Source organism: Nuphar pumila, chromosome 10 (assembly GCF_984573655.1).
Source record: "Nuphar pumila chromosome 10, dmNupPumi1.hap1.1, whole genome shotgun sequence".
Classification (NCBI taxonomy): domain Eukaryota; kingdom Viridiplantae; phylum Streptophyta; class Magnoliopsida; order Nymphaeales; family Nymphaeaceae; genus Nuphar; species Nuphar pumila.
In genome coordinates this window covers 80,831,237-80,848,665 of record NC_143258.1, presented here as the reverse complement: position 1 = coordinate 80,848,665, position 17,429 = coordinate 80,831,237, and the positions used below count along the sequence as shown (strand labels likewise).

The window sequence follows — 17,429 nt, the reverse complement described above, 5'->3', positions numbered from 1 at the left end:
ATAAAGGGGGAACACCCCTATTTATACAACATGAGAGGCCATGGAGGGTCTCCCAATATGATCGTTGGGACCCCTCCAACGGTTATAATTATAATCGTTGGAGGGCCCAACGATCATGTTGGATGCCCCCCTCCATGTGCTAAAAGCATAAGAATTAAAAAAGAAAAAAAAGAAAGAAAATAAAAGGAAGAATTACAAGCATATTTGTATAATGAATATGCACAAGAATGGTGAAATGTCTAAACTATCCCTACGACTAATAATAAAGAAATATATATTATATATATATATATAATTAAGTAGATACATATACATATAAATAGTATATGTATCACCTTATATATATAATATATATAAGATTACAATATTTGATATATAATTTAACACCCCCTCAAACTTAGGGCAGGATGACCGAAAGTTTACCAAGGAGAAAGTTGAATCGCAGAGCACACAAAGTTTTAGTGAAGAAGTCTGCCAACTGATATTCTGAAATAACATATGGAAGATCGATAACTCCCTTCATATAGGCTTCACAAACATAGTAACAGTCCATTTCAATGTGCTTAGTCCGCTCGTGGAAAGTATGATTTTTAGCAATATAAATTGCACTCTTGTTATCACAACATAGTTTGGTGGGTCCTTTTAATATGATCCCCATATCTTCTAGCAGCTGATGTCATGGTAGTAGTTGCCATGACACGATATTCAGTTTCAGTTGAGGATAAATACACTTTTTGCTGCTTCTTGCATCTCCATGAGATCAGAGAATCTCTTAAAAACACACAAAAACCAATGGTGGACTGACGGTTATTTAGGTCACCTCTTCAGTCAGAATCAGTATAAGCAATTAATTTTAATTCAGAAGAAGAAGATAAAAATACTCCCTTATTTAGTGTACCCTTTATGTATCTTACGACCCGCAGAATTGTACTCATGTGAACCGATGTTGGTCCATGCTGAAACTGGCTTGCAGTATGAACTGCATGAGAAATATCTGGTCTAGTAATACTCAGATACATTAATGATCCCACAAGTTGTCTGTAGGGGGTGGGATCAGAGAGAGGAATACCATTATCAATTTTCATTTTGGCTTTCACTATAGCGGGAGTTTTATAAACCTTATCATCTGTAATACCTGACCTGTCAATAATCTCAGAGGCAAGTTTAGTTTGAGATAAAAAATACCCTCTATGAGAGTATGCTACTTCAATACTCAAAAAATAAGTTAGGAAACCTAAATCCGACATTTTAAATCCATCTTTTAAATTTGATTTTATACTTTTAATCCCTTTAGAATCACTTTCAGTTATAAGCATATCATCCACATATAAAAGAAAAATGACAATCCTGACATTGGTTTTTCTTACAAACAAGGCATAGTCAGTGAAATAGGAAGAAAAATCATTTTCTAACATTACGGAGTTAAACCTATCATACCAAGCCTTAGGGGCTTGTTTTAAACCATAAAGTGTTTTACGAAGGTGAAACACTTTTCCTTTGGGAGTCTTCATTCCTGGTGGAGCATCCATATATACCTCTTCATTCAGATCACCATTTAGGAAGACGTTTTTAACATCCATTTGATAGATGTTTCATTTGTTGATTGAGACAACGGTGATGAGACACCGGACTATTACCATTCGGGCTACAGGGGCAAAAGTTTTTTCATAATCAATCACATATTCTTGACTATATCCCTTAGCAACTATTCACGCCTTATATCTCTCAAGAGATCCATCGCTCTTAGTTTTTATCTTAAATACCCATCTATATCTTATTATTTTCTTACCCTTAGAAAGATCTTGAAATTCCCAAGTTTTGGCTCTTCTCAGAGCACCGAGTTCATTCTCTATAGCTTCTACCCATTCAGAACATTTTCGTGCTTCCTCAAAATTTTTAGGTTCTATGTAAGAATGAATGACACTAAGACAAGCCCTATATTTAGGTGAGAAAGAGTCATATGAGATAAATCTAGAGAGAACTTTCCTATGTCTTTCAGTCCTTCGTAGGTTCTCCTTTTTTGGGGAAACAGTCCTACTGGTGTCATTATATCTTTCAAGAGCACTTCTGAAGGTGTTTTTATCTCTATGGACATAGGTGATGGGCTCTCTAAATGATCCCTCATTGATATGTTGATGAAGGGGGAGAGCAGAGAGGTGATAGTTTCCTCGGTTTCATTATCGCTTGAGTTATTCTGAGTTGACTCATCATCACTTGTATCATCATCTTTAGCTAACATTTCAAATAAAAAGGAATAATTTATATTCTCATCATGAGATACAAGACTTTCGAAACCACTAAGATTTTTCAAAAAACTCATATTTCTGGAAACATACAGTTCGTTATTTTTAACATCATAACATCGAAAACCCTTTTGGGTTTCTGAATAACCAAGAAAGGCGCAAGGAATGGCCTTTGGGGAAAGCTTATCATTTTTATTCATAAGGACAAAACATTTACATCCAAACACCCTTAATCTGCTATAGTCAGGTTCCTTCTCGTATAATTTTTCAAAAGGGAAAATTTTCTTCAAATTTTTTGATGGAAGTCTATTTATGAGATAGACCGATGTAAGGGCTGCCTCAGCCCAAAGTTTTTTTTGGAATGTTTTGCGAAATAAGCAAAGTTCGAGTTGTTTCAATAATATGCCTATGCTTTCGTTCAACTAATCCATTTTGTTGAGGGGTTTTTGGACAAATTTTTTGATAGAGAATACCATAATTTTCAAGATAACTCTTGAATTCGTTTGATAGGTCTCCTCTTGAGTCGGATCTAAGGATTTTTTAAGTTCCCATTGAATTGATTTAAGATCATCATATAAAAAGTTTTGAAAGTCGAAAAAACTTCATGCTTATGTTTGAGAAAGTATATCCAATAATACCTTGTATAATCATTAACAAAAATCACATAATATGAGAATCCTCCTTTAGATATCACAGGAGCCAGACCCCATACATCGGAATGGACGATTTTAAAAGGTTTTGTTGTAAACATGGATCTTTGATAAAAGGGTAAACTTTTCATTTTCTCAGGAATACATTCATTACATGTAAAATCTCTTTTACAAAGATGTTTAACAAATGGCAAATATGAAATTTTAACAATATTAGGATGTCCAAGTCTCTTATGCCACACGTGAATAGCTTTATTTTGGACAACATTACAAAATTGATTCTTGAAAACTTGGAGAAAGTCGATATAGTAGAGATCTTCTTTCTTAGAGCCTTCCCCAATCAACCTTCTGGACCGGTGATCCTATATCCAACATTTATTAGAAGAGAATTTTATATCGCAACCATGGTCCGAGAGTTGAGAAACCAAAAACAAATTCAAATTTAGTTTTGGTATGAATCTTATTTTTAGAATAAAGAAATCTTGTTTTTCGAAATTACTTATTCCTTTAATTTCAAGAGATGTTCCATCCGCCGTTTAGACAAAAGATGCAAAAGAATTTTTAGAGTATTCCAAAAGAGAACAAACGCTTGGGGTCATATGAAATGATGCACCAGAATCTAAGAGCCAAAATGTCTTACCGGGAGGGGAGGAGGTTGACATAGTGGCTCTGAAAATTCATCTATTGAGAAGAGGTTGAAGAGCTTCTATAATTTGTTGTAGAGAGAGACCCATTGGAAGAGGATGTCCGTTCTTCCGGTTGAATGGTGGTGGCCATTGCAAGCAATTTCTTCCATTTTGGATACATTGGTTTGATATATCCCGGTTCTTTACAAAACTGACAATTTAATTTGCTATAGTCTCTCTTTCCATTTTGCCAATTTCCTTCTTGACTTTGATTCTTAAAATGAGGAGGTTTGTAAGTCCTCACATTGTTACCCGGTCTTGAAACGACATTCACCTCTTCACTTTCTTCTTGAATAGAGGAGGTTGCAAGGATGCTCGGATTGCTTTTACTAATGCCCATACGGGTTTCTTCCCCACTCAATTTAGTAATAACATCTTCAATGACGGGAGATGTGAAAGAAGAGAGAAGAAAAGACCAAATTTATTCAAATTTGGCTCTAAGACCATTTAGGAAGTTAAAAAAGCGATCTTCCTCTAGTTGTTTGTGTCTAAGCTCAATAGCTTCACCACTCCATTTGGGTTCAAGCATAGCAAGCTCATCCCAAATGAAAGACAATTCGACAAAGTATTCCCGAATAGTCATCTCATTTTGTTGTAAGGTCAAAGCCCTCTTTTGAAGGTAGTATTTGTGTCACAAATCTCTTGACGTATACATTTTTTTAAGATATAGCCAAGCTTCAGAAGCTTTCTTGAATTTGATGATGTTGGCATTGATCTTTTTTTCAACGGATGAGAAAAACCAAGATAATGATGCAGAGCAGGCTCAGAACAATGATGCAAAGCACGTCCCAGATCCAGCAACAGGCAAAGTTCGTCTTGGGTCCGGACCCGAGACCCGGATCCAGCCAAACCCTTTTAAATAACCCAACTTAGGGTTGCATGCAGCGATGAATGGGAAAAATCATAATCTCTGTTATTTTGTTTTTTTAGCCGCACGCCTGTTTTTGCTTACTGTGGATTTTCCTTTTCCTGTTTGTCCTTTTTCTGTTGGTTCACTGCAGCCGTAGGTTTCTTTCGCGTTGTTTGCATTTATTTCTTTACATTCAACCAATAGTCGTCAGTTTGTTTACCTTTTGAACCTTGTAATGGTTTATTAGTCCATTGAAAAGAAGAAAAAAAAGAACGAAATTGCAGCAGCCTCTTACTTTCCTCCTGTTTTCTTTATTTTGCTTTTTCTCTGTCACGTCAGTTTTGCAACAGTCCTTTATTTTCTTTTTTTGTCATTACTTTCTTTCTTCCCTATTGTTTATTAGTTCCATTTATTACTTTTCTGTTTCATGTCAGGTTTTGTAGCCTTTCCTCACTTTGTTTATTTTGGTATTTCAGCCACACATTATTGTTTGTTTATGTCTTTATTCCTTTTGCATCAATTTGTTTAATCGCTGTCAGTCTTTGTCTTCTTTACTTTGTTGCATGCCGCCTCCGCCATTGCTTGGGTTATCGTGTATTGCACGGTCATGCAGTGGAAGAGTGCAGCCAACGACAAACTAGCAGCACATCAACACCCATTAACGCGAAAGTTCACGCCGCATCAACGAGTATCGACGCAGGCACCCATTAGCGAGAGTTTTCGGTTCCTGCACTGCATCAGATAAAATCTTGAAGTTTTTCATTTTTCATTTGTCATGTTTCTTTGAATAATCTTCAAGTGCTCTTTGCCTTTCTTTTTCTTCAAGAACCTTTATATCTCCTTTTTCAATAATGGTGATTTTTGGTTCGGGTTCCGGAATCAAACCTTAAACATACCCCCAAAGCCCCTTCCCTTTAATATGGGCTTCCATATTACCGGCCCAAACATGATAGTTTGAACCATTGAATTTAAACTCGAGGGAGAAGTGAGTCCTTTTCGCCCATTAGAGAGGATAAAAATAAGAAAAGAACACATACCTCAATAGATTTTTAAGTCTTTCTTGACAAAAAAGACCTCTAAAATATTGGCCGAAAGAAATGATTCACTTCAATCTCCAATAGCTTGAAAGCATGTTTTCCGAGGCACCCAAGAATGTGGAGAAACACACGATCTTCCTTCCTCAAACCAAGCTTTGATACCATGTGAAAATCTCTATAAAAAGAGATCTTGAGTAGAAGCACAATGCTAGAAACGCGAAGTGTGCACAAAGGCACAAGGGAGAACTCTCACAAGTGCACAAAGACACACGTACACATGCACAAAAGCATAAAAATATCAACTTCAATATATTGGAACCCAAGGAGGTCTTTACAAAAGCATAAAGGGGGAACACCCCTATTTATACAACATGAGAGGCCATGGAGGGTCTCCCAATATTATCGTTGGGACCCCTCCGATGGTTATAATTATAATCGTTGGAGGGCCCAACAATCATGTTGGGTGGGCCCCTCCATGTGCTAAAAGCACAAGAATTAAAAAAGAAAAAAAGGAAAAGAAATAAAATAAAAGAAGGAAGAATTACAAGCATATTCGTATAATGAATATGTGCAAGAATGGTGAAATGACTAAACTACCCCTATGACTAATAATAAAGAAATATATATTATATATATAGAATTAGGTAGATACATATACATATAAATAGTATATGTATATATATCACCTTTTATATATATAAAATATATATAAGATTACAATATTTGATATATAATTTAACAAATGTATCATATGATACATCCAGTATAATACAAGGTTGTATCGTACGATATAGATACAATAATACACACTCGTATCGCGATACGAGTGTATCATATCGTTTTTTTTTTTCATAGTAACGATACATATCATACTGTATCATACAATACAATGTGATACTTACAACAGTGATGCTAATAGCTTTATATTAAGGATAATTTAAATATCGAATTGAACTTATGGATGTTTTACAAAATTGCTGTCTTGAGAAAGAAGATAAAGAATGAGCAGTAGAAATTTTTGACAGAATATATGAGACTTCTCCAGCTGATCATATTTTTTTGTAAAAAATGAGGCTCCACACATCCCAAATTCTTGTTATTGGTTTACCCATCGGCCAGGTGAGGAATCAACACTTCCTTAACTGTTGGCTCAATGTTGTTGTTGATGCTACAAATTTTATTAATACTTTTCATTAGTGCTTCTATGTCTTAATGTATCTGTTTTCTTGTTGGGGCTTGCACTTATAACCAATGTTGTAAGTATCATACCGTATCATATGATACGGTACAATACATATCGTTACTATGGGAAAAATCGATACGATACACACTTGTATTGCCATACGAATGTATCGTATCCGTATCAGGTGTATTGTACGATACATCTATATATCGTACCGTATTGTACAATACACCTTCGACACACTTTAAAAAGGGCCGAATTGTATTTTTGCTTTTTTGAGTTTTAAAGACCTCTTGAGGGCCGACTTCCTCATTTGTGTAGAGGCCATTAGAGGGTATCCACACACCCTACGACTTGTGAGAACAATTTGGGGGTCAATCCGTGCACAAGGGAGAAGGCTTTTGCAGTTTTCTAAGTAAGAGTGCATTTCCACTATTTTTCACTTAAGGAAGTGGGTTAAGGTAAAAAATCTCAAGAGTGCATGTTCTTAATTGCAAGATATTTAATATTTTTCATTGATCTTGTGAGATATGCATGCTATGTCATACGGACTCGGCTAAGGAGGCACCGCACCCGAGTCGACACGCCCCGACATGGGTGCAGACACAGACTCGGTCAACACAAAGTCAGATTCGATCAACGAGTCAAGGCCAAGTCCGTCCACATTTTGGACTCGGTCAACTTTGACCGAGTCCAAAAATGTTCGTTTTGATTTTTAAAATACGGTTTGGATCCGGGTTGGATCGGGTTCGGACCCGATCCAGATCCAAAATTCATCTGCAGCCGAACCCTAAAAGGGGTTTATCGATAGGGGGAGGGGCTTACCCTCTCGATTTTGCCTCTCCCCCTCAGCCCCTGCAGCTTTCTCCTACACCCACGGCAGCGATCCAGACTCCGACGATGGTACGCACAAGTGCCAGCCACCATCTCCCCCTCCGTCAACACTCAACAGGTATGTCGACCCTCCTGCACTCTCTGTTCGCAACCTCCCTCCTTGCACCCTGCTCGCAGAAGAGGGTTTCGACCCCTCTTTGTGCCTCCTATTCACAAGGTAGGGGCTTGGCTCCTCCTCGTTTCGCTTATGTCAGGCAGGCCCCTCCCCCCCTGCACCCTCTGCTCGCAGAAGAGGGGCTCGGTCCCTCCCTGTGCCTCCGATTCACAGAGGAGGGGCTCAGCCCCTCCTCGTTTCCCTTTTATCGCAGGGGTAATAAGTAGGAGTGGGGGAAGGAGGGGGCTTGACTGACAGGCCGAGCCTTGCCCCGCCGGACAGAAGGGAAACGAGGAGGGGCCGAGCCCCTCCTCGTTTCCCTTTTGTTCGACAGGGGTAAGAAGGAGTAGGGAAAAGAGGGGGCTCGGCTGATAGGCCGAGCCTTGCCCCGCCGGACAGAAGGGAAACGAGGAGGGGCCGAGCCCCTCTTCTGCGAGCAGAGGGTGCAGGGAGGGGGGGGGGAGGGGGGGCTGCCGGAAAATAAGAACAAGCAAGCCCCTGCTGCCTTTGGCTTTTTGGCAAGGGTGAAGCCCCTGCCACTGATAAGGTTCAGCAGGGGCTTGCCCTGCCCCTCCTTTTTGCATCAGATAGGGGTAAGCTCCTTATCTCGAACCTAGTTTGCAGATGAGGGCCTGGTTTGAACAGGGGGAACGAACCTGGAGCTCATATTACTATTATTTTGAAGTGTTTATTATCTTTATTTTATTTACTTATTTTCTTTTCAGTTATCACTTTTCAGATATAATGGCGAGTTCTAGCGGTAGTGTCAATACATTTGATTCAAGTTCTAACCCTGAATTAGAAGTTTCTCAACCACTTTGGAGGCTTGTGACAAAAGGGGTAAAAGCTAGTAGTGGTGGTGGTGGTGGGAATGTGCAGTTTCATTGTAATCTATGTAAGACTGTTTTCACAGATTCTTATACGCGTGTGGAAACACATCTTTTGCATATTCGTGGTCAAGGAATTAGGGCATGTTCTGGGGTTGACAAAGACATGTTAAAACAATTAAAAAAAGAACAAGAGGAAGCTGAAAAGAAGAAAATTGTAGAGATGAAAAGCGATTCGATTAATTTATCTTTTCCTACTGCTAGTGATGTACAAGAAGAGCTTTTAAAGAAAAGAAAGATGGAAAGCAATAAAACAATACAAGCGTCATTTAAAAACATGGCAAGAGCAAAAATTGATAAAAAGATTGGTCAATTCTTTTACTCAAGCTCAATTCCTTTTAATGTAGTTAGAAGTCCATACTGGAAAGATATGATTACATCTTTGGCTAATTGTAATTTGAGTGGTTATGTGCCTCTTAGTTCAGAAAAACTAGGAACAGTCATTCTTGCAGAGGAAAAAAATAGAATTGAAGACTTGTTAGAGACCCAAAAATTTGCATGGAAACAACATGGAGTGCCGATTATTTCTGATGGGTGGACTGATATACAAAGACGACCACTGATAAACTTCATTGCTTACTTACTTAATGGGTCAATCTTTTTGAAGACTGTTGATGCATCTGGAGAGTATAAAGATGTTGAATATTTAACGAGATTATTTGTCGAAGTGATAAAAGAAGTGGGTGAAGAAAGTGTGGTGCAAATCATTACTGACAATGCTCTAGTTTGCAGTCGTGCATGAATGAATTTGGCATGTGAAGATACATATTCACATATTTTTTGGACTCCTTGTGCAGTACACAGTTTAAATTTGACATTTAAGAGTATATGCAATCCATTAAAAGATGATACACATGCACATGAAATGTGTTTATGGATTGAAATAATAGAGCATGATGTTCGAAATATTAGAAATTTTGTTGTAAACCATCGTCATGCCCTTTCTATATTTAATAGGCATTCTGATCTCAAGTTACTGAAAGTTGTTGAAACTCGTTTTGCTTATCTCATTGTTATGATAAAAAGAATTAAGCAACTCAAGAATGCATTTATGATGATGGTGGCTGATCAAGATTGAGATTTTTATCGTACTGAAGATGATGTCAAGGCTCAAGCTATCAAAAAAATGCATCTGTGATGATTTTTGGTGGGATAAAATTACATATTTTGTTGAATTTACATATCCTATTTGGGAAATGTTGAGAGAAGTTGACAGAGATGTACTCATGCTTCATAAAATTTATGAAATGTAGGACAATATGATTCAAAAAGTTCAAAGTATCATTTTTAAACATGAGAAGAAAGATATTGCACTTGATGATTCAGAATTTTATAATCATGTACATTCAGTTTTAGTGAGAAGATGAGATAAAAGCAATACACCTGTGCATTGCATGACACACTCTCTCAATCCAAAATACTATGCAAAAAAAATGGTTGACAGCAGGTGTTTGTCGTGTTTCTCCAAATGAAGATCCTGAGATATCAAGAAATAAAATGATATGTTTGGGAAGACTTTTTAATGATCCTCACATGTTTAAGGTTGTAAATAGTGAGTTTGACAAGTTTTCTACTAGGAGATTTGATTCTTTAGCAGCACTTGTGGCAAAGGACGAGGAAGATCCCCTTAATTGGTGGGCAGCATATGGATCAGAGACACCAAATCTGCAACGTCTTACAATGAAGTTGTTATCCCAACCTGCTACATCATCTTGTTGTGAAATAAATTGGAGTACATATGCTCAAATTCACAACATTAAAAGAAACAAACTCACTAGTAAAAGAGCAGATGATTTAGTTTATGTTCACTCAAATCTACGATTAATTTATCGCCGCACCAAAGAAGAGTATAGGTACTTTTTTTCTTTGTATTCAAAGTTTTAAGTTAGATACTAATATAGTCATTTTTTGATGCAGTTGTGGACCATCCAAGAATTGAGATTTAAATCCAGAAGATTTTGATTTCGAGGGAGAACATAATTTGCATACTCTCAATATGGACTACCTCGATCCTGTTCTTCCCTCTAATTCAGACGATGAGGCAGATTTATGATAAGTTTTGTTGTTTATCACACTCACAAACTTCTTTTATGTGTTATATTTTGGTAAGTTTGTGTTGTTAAGAATTGTTTTTTTATTTTTGCTTTAAAATTTACAATCTTTATGTGTTAATTTATTGTTATATATATAATTATATATATTTAAAAAATATATATATATATATATATATATATATATATATATATATATATATATATATATATATATATATATATATATATATATATAGCCGAGTCCCCGTGTCCAAATTTTTTGGAATTGCGCTGCACCCGTGTCGCACCCGCACCTGCACCCGCACCCATGTGACATAGTATGCATGCAATATTATCTATATTAGTTAATGTTTGATGATGTCTTATGCAGCTCATAGACACATAAATGTTTCATATGTGATTTTATGGTTGTATTTTGTGCAATTCATCATTTTTTCATGTGTTATGATTTTTTTAAAAAAATGCTATTTTTTTCTGATTTTTCTTGATTTTTTTGGGGAAAAAATTAAAAAATTACCATTTTTTACGATACGATGCAATACGATACTCATCTAACTTTGAGCCCGACCGATACGGGTAACGATACTCTACTTACAACCTTGCTTATAACCTTCAAACTGAGTCTTGGTCATTGGCAGCATGATCCTGTGCCATTTCCTTTTGAGCAATAAGTTACATTCTACTTTTGTCTGGCTTACCTTTTGGATGGCTTCATAAGTATTCATGATTACTTGTCTTCCATCAGGATTTTGAATTCAAAGAGCTGGATGAAGTCCTAAGTTACTACCCACATGGTCATCATGGTGTTGATAAGGAGGGAAGGCCTGTTTACATTGAAAGACTGGGAAAAGTTGATCCAAACAAGCTTATGCAAGTGACAACTATGGACCGATACATGAAATACCATGTGCAGGGATTTGAGAAATGTTTTCTTGTCAAATTTCCAGCTTGCTCTATTGCTGCAAAAAGGCACATTGATTCAAGTACAACAATCATAGATGTGCATGGGCTGGTATATTACTTTTCACATGTCAACTTTCATATTTGCCTAATGGGAACATTCGATTGAGATTTTTCTAGTCTCTTCTTTCTTGTGGAGCTTCAATTGGTGCCCTTCTATTCAGATGTCTCTAATAATTGATTTACTATCAGGGCTTAAAAAATCTTAGCAAGGCTGCACGGGAACTAATTGACCGTCTGCAGAAGATTGATGGTAATAACTATCCTGAGGTATAACAAATGATTCTTCATTCGGATAGCTTTGCTGCTAATTATTCTTATCAATGAAAGGACAATCCGTTACAGATTCTCCTTATGAGAACTGTACTGAATTCCTAAAGCCTTTATTAACTTGGAAGTTGCATGATGCAGACATTGCATCAAATGTTCATCATCAATGCTGGTCCTGGTTTTAGACTTCTATGGAACACCATAAAGTCCTTCCTTGATCCCAAAACTACATCAAAGATTCATGTATGTAGCAACTGCTTCTGTTATGTTTCCGATATGGCCATCTATGTTTTCCTTCAGAAGTTTTGAAAACTGCCTGAAATTTTAATGGTTCATTTCTTATCAGGTTCTTAGCAATAGGTACCAGAGTAAGTTGCTTGAGATAATTGATGCCAAGTAAGTTGTGAGTTTGCAGCAATGGAAGGATCTATTAATTTATATTAAGATGCCTCCAAATCTTACAAAGATATTATGTCCTTTCCCAGCGAATTGCCAGAATTTCTTGGTGGTATTTGTACGTGTTCCGATCAAGGTGGATGCTTGAAGTCCGATAAAGGTCCATGGAAAGATCCAAATATATTAAAGGTTTTAATGCTTTCTATTTCTTATGTTCTGTTTGTATTCCACATGAAAACGTAGCAGTTGTCTTTCTTGGAGTTGCTTTACGTGCATGTGTTTAAGCGTGTTACTTGCCTTTGAATGTTGGTCTGCAGATGGTTCTTAGTGGCGAAGCACGGTGTGCCAGACAAATTGTTACTGTTTCAAATACTGAAGGAAAAGTAATTGTGTATGCAAGGCCACTTTACCCACTGGTGTGTCCTCAAGCAGACCATTTTCTTTTGAGCTGTGGAAACAAGTTGGTGTTTCTTATGATTTAATGTGGTAGTTGAAATGTAATTTTGTTCCACTGGTTGGATCAGATGAAAGGAGGTGATACATCAACTGCAGAATCAGGATCTGAAGCTGAAGACATGGCTTCACCAAAAGCCACGAGGAGATATACCTCAAGTATTCGGTTGACTCCAGTTCGTGAAGAAGTAGGTCACATTTTCTCTTAAGATTTAAGGCAACATTTAGTTGATATGATGGAAACATATCTGATACTGATTGATCACCATAGATACATATGAAGCTTTCTTAAAAGCAGAATAGCCATATCTTGAAAGCAATTGATGGCTTCTTGTGCAGTTTCTGATATTGATAAACTGCTTCAATTGTCTTACTATTTCTTTGGATTTGTGGTACTTCAATGCTTGGATACATATGTCAGTGGGGTAGGTATATTCCATATATTGCAGCTGCTAACTGCTCTTATCAAACGAGCATGTGTTATGGTTGTGATGCTTGAAGCAGTATGGAGCCAGAAACTAAGAGACAATAAAATGCCTAAAATGAAATTTTGATGGTTACTTTATTGTGTTACACAAAATGCCCAACTTTCTAGGATGGCTAGAAGGCACTTGAATGCTCCAACTCTGTGTCTACCTGATGCTTTGGGTGCAACTTTGTTTGATGTTGGAATAAATTCACTGTGATTTTCATATTATCATGTCTCATATGCACCAGATATATGGAAAGCTATATATTTTAGTTTCTTTGATATTTTGCAGGCTAAACTATCTGGCAAGCCAAATGCTTATATAGGGTATGACGAATATGTTCCCATGGTTGACAAGACTGTGGATGCCGGTTGCAAGAAAGAAGTATCTGCACAAAAAGTGCCTGTTTCTAAAGGTGGGGCAACCTGATTTTGGAACCTCTTTTACTTTTATCTTTTATTGATTAGATTAATTTTTAGAGAGAGAGAGAGAGAGTAAACTGAAGAGATTATTGATCTTCTGCCGTGTTAGTTTAGACTCCCAAAATATAGCCCTTTGGTGTTCAAAAACTTGAGGAATTTGTTGCCCTTATTGGCTTCACTCGAGCATATATTCTGTGATCAAGCTGCTTTAGGTCTAGTCTTTAATCTGAAAGTGGGAAATGCTACAATATAGGGCATCAAGTGAACTTTTTAACCCCAAAAGTGAATAAGATCCTTCAACCCAAATACTTCTCCGCCATCCTTTGCAATTAAACAACCCAATATCTGTAATGAGTGACAGAGTGTAATCCATTTATTAGCCTCTCATTTAGGTCCTCACAACCTCATGAACTTGTTTGTGCATGGAAATTATATTTTTAAACTTTCTTGGACTAGCATTTCTCTCAGCTTTCTTGCTTTAGCCCATTAGCTAAAAAACAACTTGATTTTCTAAAACCGATTTTATTAATCTTTTAAAATGGTGTTTACTGCTTGAGACTTTAAAGTTGTTTGGCTGTCACCTTGATTTTAAATGATTTTTTTAAATTAAATCTCTCTTTCTCTCTCTAAATTATGTGGATACTGAGAGACTTTCAACTCATATCCTCATCAGGTTCTCTGCGGGCAATGAGTACCTCCTCACCCTCTTCTCTTGCCACCCAACCACCCTCCATATCATCAAGCTTGTCCAATTCCACCAATTGCCCCAAGCTCAACTGCCTCCACATACTTATCCTTGCCACTAGGGATGCAAACAGATCGGATTTTGGATAGCTAAATACATTGGAGAGTCAGATCAGTTTGGAACAGCCAAAAATCAGAAAACCTTCATCCCAAATCTGGTCCGTTTGCATCCTTACTTGCCACTAATTGTCCCAAGCTCTGCCATCTCCACCTTGCTCACACCTCCTTCCTCACTTCCCCAAGCATTGACCTGATTTGTATGAGTTCTTGCCAGAGGACACCTGGATTTATCATCTGGATGGTCAAATAGGTCTTCTTCACCATAACCACACTCAAGGACCTATCTAGAGCTTGTGCGTGTGAGGAAGAGTGAAAGAGGAGGGCCTGAGAAATAAAATTCATTTTACCAAAAGAAAATCTGAAATTAGCTGTTATTTTCTATTTTTCATAATGCTCTTAAGTCTCAAAAACACATTTTCAAAGACGCAGTTCTGGGGAGAGCATTAGCCAAACAAACATGAAACAATGTTTTAAGAAAAATTAAAACAAAGTTTCAGGAAAATTAGTTCCAAAAACATTGTTTTGTGTGTCATCTAAATTCTAAATGGCCCTTTGTTATCTTATGGACTCACTTTTTTCAATTTTTGCATGTTATCATGTTCCATACAGATTTTTGGAGATGTACTCAAGTCCAATTGGTTAATATCTTCACTGCAGGTTTACTTCCTCTGACTGATGCGAACAAGATTGCAGTTGGGATCCATGCCCAAATTTATGCTGGAATAGTGGCCTTCCTAGTGACAGTTTTTGCTGTGATGCGTGCCCTCATCTGCCATGTAGCCAAGAAGCTCCCTGACAGAAGATTGGATCGGGATTACCATGATGTCATTTTCCCACTTGACCCAACACCTCAGGAGTTCCATCTCCCTTCACCATCTCCAGGATTGACTGAGAATGACCTGTCTTCTTTATTGAAAAGGCTAGGAGAGGTTGAGGAGAAGGTTGATGCATTGCAAGCAAGGCCTGCTGAGATGCCATCCGAAAAAGAGGAGTTGCTGAATGCTGCTGTCTGCCGTGTGGATGCACTAGAAGCTGATCTGATCACCACAAAAATGGTATTTAATAAAATGACTACAGGACTTTTTTTCCCAATTATATATCTAAGAATTCGTGGAACAAATTTCATTAGGAGACAACTGCAGAAAGTGTATGGGGAACCACCCCTCCAAACAAGTGATCAGAAAATTCTGAATTTGTTGATTGTTTCCTCTTCAGGCTCTGTACGAAGCTGTGATGAAGCAAGAAGAGCTGCTTGCATACATAGACCGTCAAAGGGAGTCCAAATGCCGGGTAGATTTTCTTTCCCCCTCCCACATTTGAAGCTTTTAATATGTCATAATGCTTATTCTTAAATCAGGGACTTGGGGGGGAACCTATTTGAGTCACTAACTGGCTTCCTGGGTCTCTTAGCCTACGTGTTCAAAATTGTAGTTTAGCTGCATTCAGCAAGTTCCTCATCCGTTTGCCCTTAATTTGAAAGCTTATATAAGATGTTCTTTTTTGCAGAAAAAGGCATTCTGTTGGTGAAATCGGAGACCTGCTTCTAGTGTTTTTTCCATACCTTTCGCCTTTGTAAGTTCAGAGTTTTACAATGAACTTATCTTTTGAAGTAGTCATATACATGGGAAGTCTGGGTTCTAATAATAGATGAGTTTATATATTTATTACCCTGAGAAAACATTACTGCCTTTCAAAAATATCGAGTTTTTGTAGATGTTTATACGATAACAAACCAGGGACGAGGATTGGTACATATCTCGACTGTGCTAATTTCAAAGATGGATGGTACCGACATGAAGTGCCCATCTTTGTGATTGAATTTATGTAAACAACCTATTCTTCTTTCACATCGATGACAGTCGTGTGCTTTTATTTGGATGCTGCGTTATAGAATATAACATTTTTCCTTCCTGCTGTGGCGTTTCAAAAGAACTGCTCTTATGCACCAACGGGGCTCCGCTTGTCTGACTGCTAGTGCACGTCACCTTTTGTAGGGATGTTGCAGGTTCAAAACCCAATGGTATAGTTGTATAATGTTGGATCTTGGTATGGATCCAGTGTAGCCAAATGAGTTTCACTTAGAATTCAATGACTCACTTGAGTAGTGGGCCATTGAGATATGCACCACCAGGATAATGGTGGAGCTCATTACACATTGGATTTTCAACATGTTTGGAAATCTAATGGGACATTTAGGGTTGGATAATGGCTACTTAGGAAGTTAAAAATTATTTAGCCTCTGCCTCTGCAGAATACTGAAGATGTCTCAATGTTCATATCGAGGATACCCTTGAAGCAAGTCGTTAATCACTTCTCTTCTTCTCAAGTCTTCTCGGTGCACACCCCGATCTTAGATCTATCAGTGGTATTAGAGCGTCATTCTGATAGGTTTGAATCCAGCTGGTACATGTATTTTTGTAAAAGACCTCGTTGGATCTGGTAAAACTTTTGGATCCTGAAATTCTTAGAGTTATTATATTGTTCTTATGCTTAATATTATGTTCATGTTTTGGATCTGGCGTCGATCCAATTTTTTGGGTCTTAATGTATATGGATCTGGATATAGTAGGACTTAGTTTAGATTCAATTCTTATATAGATCAAGTTTATTTGTAAGATCTATTAAATATAATGTTTGGGTCATGATTGAATTTGAGCAGTATTAGATTAGATGTATGGATCTAATTCTGATCCAACTTTGTGATGGATCAAGATAAATATAAATTACTGTATATGGGATATGGATCTAGTTTGATTCAGTTTTCATGATTGGATCCAGATAAATATATATGGGATATGAATCTAGATTTGATTCATGTTTGGATCTAGATAAGTATATATGAAATATGGATTCAGAATTGATTCAGAAACATATATATATATATCTTGTCAGATATATTTTTTGGATCTAGATTGGATTAAGCTTTATGTTGGATCTGGATAGTATCAAGCTAGATAATTGGATCTAATAATGATATTATATGGATTCGGGTTTGACATAGTTAGATCCAGATAAGTAGAATGTTGGATGTGCAATATGGATCTATTTGCATTTGAAATATATGAATTTAGATATG

General features: G+C 37.1%; 1 protein-coding gene across 2 annotated transcripts in view; it reads left to right on the top strand.

Moving 5' to 3' along the window:
- LOC149827008 (phosphatidylinositol/phosphatidylcholine transfer protein SFH6-like) overlaps positions 1–16,200 on the top strand; it is a 60,353-nt gene extending 44,153 nt beyond the window's left edge. For both annotated transcript variants that reach the window (XM_090019108.1, XM_090019109.1), the window contains exons 5-15: positions 11,324–11,590; positions 11,731–11,808; positions 11,950–12,051; positions 12,155–12,204; positions 12,294–12,393; positions 12,522–12,620; positions 12,729–12,845; positions 13,419–13,542; positions 15,011–15,408; positions 15,569–15,643; positions 15,860–16,200. In XM_090019108.1, coding sequence (XP_089875234.1) covers positions 11,324–11,590; positions 11,731–11,808; positions 11,950–12,051; positions 12,155–12,204; positions 12,294–12,393; positions 12,522–12,620; positions 12,729–12,845; positions 13,419–13,542; positions 15,011–15,408; positions 15,569–15,643; positions 15,860–15,880 — 1,431 coding nt within the window. In that variant the 3' untranslated portion in view covers positions 15,881–16,200. The remainder of the gene's footprint in view (positions 1–11,323; positions 11,591–11,730; positions 11,809–11,949; positions 12,052–12,154; positions 12,205–12,293; positions 12,394–12,521; positions 12,621–12,728; positions 12,846–13,418; positions 13,543–15,010; positions 15,409–15,568; positions 15,644–15,859) is intronic.
- The last annotated feature ends 1,229 nt before the right edge of the window (positions 16,201–17,429 follow it).